This window comes from Odontomachus brunneus, unplaced genomic scaffold (assembly GCF_010583005.1).
Source record: "Odontomachus brunneus isolate Ranch 3 - 2012 unplaced genomic scaffold, Obru_v1 Obru_scaffold_034, whole genome shotgun sequence".
NCBI classification, from domain to species: Eukaryota; Metazoa; Arthropoda; class Insecta; order Hymenoptera; family Formicidae; genus Odontomachus; species Odontomachus brunneus.
Genome location: NW_022639484.1, coordinates 146961 through 150082, shown reverse-complemented (window position 1 = coordinate 150082; position 3122 = coordinate 146961). Strand labels below are relative to the sequence as shown.

General features: G+C 40.6%; 1 protein-coding gene across 1 annotated transcript in view; it reads left to right on the top strand.

Annotated features, from left to right (window-relative positions):
• The first annotated feature begins 86 nt into the window (after positions 1–86).
• Positions 87–3122, top strand: part of LOC116843596 (FYVE, RhoGEF and PH domain-containing protein 4-like) — a 4372-nt gene continuing 1336 nt past the window's right edge. The window contains 3 exon segments of the mRNA XM_032814115.1: positions 87–1641; positions 1734–2452; positions 2654–3122. The exon segment at positions 2654–3122 is cut by the window's right edge and continues 166 nt beyond it. Of these exon segments, the coding sequence (XP_032670006.1) occupies positions 1178–1641; positions 1734–2452; positions 2654–3122 (1652 nt within the window). The 5' untranslated portion in view covers positions 87–1177.

Here is a 3122-nt window from a genome sequence, read left to right as displayed (position 1 = left end):
TATATATATATATATATATATATATATATATATATATATTAAAAAGATAAGAACGAAATATATATATTAAAGAGATAACCAATATTTCTACAGCGTAATAGATCTATCGTTTACTTGACTTGATTTTGAATTAAATTCTTGCTCAATTCCTAGGAATTGCTTTATTCTAAAATGGTAACTGTTATTCTATTGTTTAACATCACTATTGTGATAAATCTATTTGTGATAAATCTATCCCTAAACGTCATAAAGGAACGTTAGAAACAACGTTAGAAAAAAGACACTATCTCTTCATATCAATGTTTGTTATGTCGCGCTGTTTATTACCTCTATTTCGAAAATCCATACTTCGATCTACGCACTCGAGCCGTGTGATCCGCGTACGTAGAGACGAATCTATGAAGATTCCTTCCGTCGCATCGCGGCGAATTAAGAGCTCTCGTGCCTCATCGAGGCGAGAGACGCGCGAACACGTCCGACGTGGACTATGTGTGTTTACGCGTGCTCGCAGGCACACACGACGTGCGTACGCTTCTCGGATGCGCCGAGTGTCAATTAGCGATGCCGACGGGCGGGTTCCAGCGGGCGTTCGCGCCGGGGCAAGCCGGCACGTTAATTTTAGCGTAATGGATCGATCTAAGAGGAGGATGCGTTTTTAAATAGCCTCATCGAGATGTATCGCGCGCTCGTTATTTCGGAGCAGCCACCACGCGTGTTGCGTTCGAAGCATTTTTCTTAACGCGATCGCACCGACTATACGTATCTGGTATTGTTTTGTCTCGGGGAAGTTTGGCGTGAAATTCGGAGCGATAACTGATATGCAAAAGTATTAAGATTAGGATTGGATTAACACATTCATCGAGCAAAAATAAACCAGTTTTTCGTTGACTTCGGTGATCTCAGCGTTACGATAAGAGTCATAAGATTTTGATATCGCTACTCTCGATAAATACTCAATTAGGAAGGAATTAGCGTTAATGTCTTAGCAATTGGTGTCTTAAATGCTTATGAATATTAAATGTATTCACAATTAATATGCTCGCTATTTTACGTTTGTTTATTTTCAAAGGTGACCTGTCTGCTATGTGCAGTCTTCTCTTCCTTGTGCTTCCCCATTTGTCTCCTGCATTGATTAAGATACACGATAATTGACTGCAATTAGCGACATTGCCGTAGGATGCAACGAAGTCAGTTGAGGGATATCTCGTCCTGGATGACGCGCCTGTTCCCGGAGCCTGGAGACGGTAGTAGTCTGATCGACGGGTTTAAAATGTTCGGCTCGAAAAACAGCTCGCCCACCAGCACATTTTACACCGATCTCGAGATCACGGAAGAGGATAAACAGGAGTTCCACAAGGACGAACATTCCAAGGCACCGTGCTTGTCAGAGCAGCAGAGCGCGACTAGCGAGGATGGAAACTCGCAGGACTCAGATACGGCAACAGGTGCCGATGAGCAACAGTATGTCAGACATTCCTTCCACAGGATCGCCAGTTTCGGCGGCTTCCCGAGATTTCAACCGTTTGTCATGTCCGCTTCCACACCGGCCGAGTGCATTGATATCACGAGGCACGAGGAAACTTCAACAGAAACGTCCTACATTAAGATGTCGCATAGTGTCCTAGAATATAGAAGCAGCAGGTGAGTGCAGATTTGATCGCAGGAAGGACATAGTGTATTCCAGTCTCTGATTAGAAAAGTTCTCATACGCATATTTCCAAATATAAACATAGGTACGTTGCTTCAGAGAGAAGGTCTCATCAATATACATTAGATACGTACGCAGTAAGCGAATCCGAGAGCGAAGAGGAGTCGGAGGAAACGAGGTCTTCAGAGACAGACTCCGCGATAGTAGCAGATCATACGGAAGACATTTCGATATCGGAGTCCAAGCTGCTTCCAAAGAAGAGTTCCCCTGATTCGAAAAGAAAAAAGGCACTGCACGTGGCGCAGGAGTTGCTTGCGACCGAGAAGAATTATGTCAACATTCTGCATCTGATCGATCAAGTGTTCCAATTCAGAGTCGATCAAGAGAATAGAGCACACCCCATGTTTCCTCCAGAGACTGTCCAGCAAATGTTCTCCAATATTAAGTCAATTTATAAGTTTCACAATGATTTCCTATTACCGCAATTCGAGAAGAGAATGCAGTACTGGGATTCGAATCCAAAAATCGGCGATATAATGAAGAACTTCGCACCATTTCTTAAGATGTACACGGAGTATGTGAAGAATTTCGATTACGCTATGAATTTGATAAGTTCATTGCAAAATAAGGTACCCAGATTTGCGGCGATTATTAATGAAATTCAGAAGCTTGATGAGTGCGCTAAATTATCGTTACCTCATCATATGTTGAGTCCGATACAAAGGTTACCGAGATACGAGCTGCTTCTCAAGGATTACTTACGAAATCTCACAGAAGATAACCCAGATTATGAAGATACAAAAAGTGAGCAAGTTTATCTTTTAATACTTATTACAGGATTCTATGCATATTCTATGTATCTACATGAGATTTTCTATTACTAATAATTTAGTAATAGAGAAAGAGAGAGAAATATTAAACTTATTAATAAAAACTAAGATTAATAAAATTTTTATAATCGCATCAATTAATTGAATGTAACATTTTCTTAATACTAAATTTCAGAAGCTCTTGAATTGGTGTCTACCGCTGCGAATCACACGAACGAAGCAATGAAAAAAATCGATAAATTTAAGAAACTCTTGGAAATTCAGGAAAGTATATACGATGCGACTGATCTAGTCAGCGCGACTCGTGAATTAGTAAAAGAAGGACGTATAGTGAAAATTTCCGCGCGCAGTGGTGATCATCAGGAGAGACATTTGTTTTTGGTAATTATTAATTTTGCGACACTACACACACACACACACACACACTCACACACATATACAGGGTGAGTCATTTTAGTCTATGGATCCGAATATCTTCCAAATTACGGTATCTACAAAAAAATGGTTTAGATAAAAGTTGACCAGGACAGAGAGGGTCATTCAATTGTACCATTGGTTTTGACCTTGAGGTCAATTTTGAAGGTTACTTCAAGGTCACGATGGTTTTTTCTAATGGGACACCCTATTTTTGACTGCGGATTTCG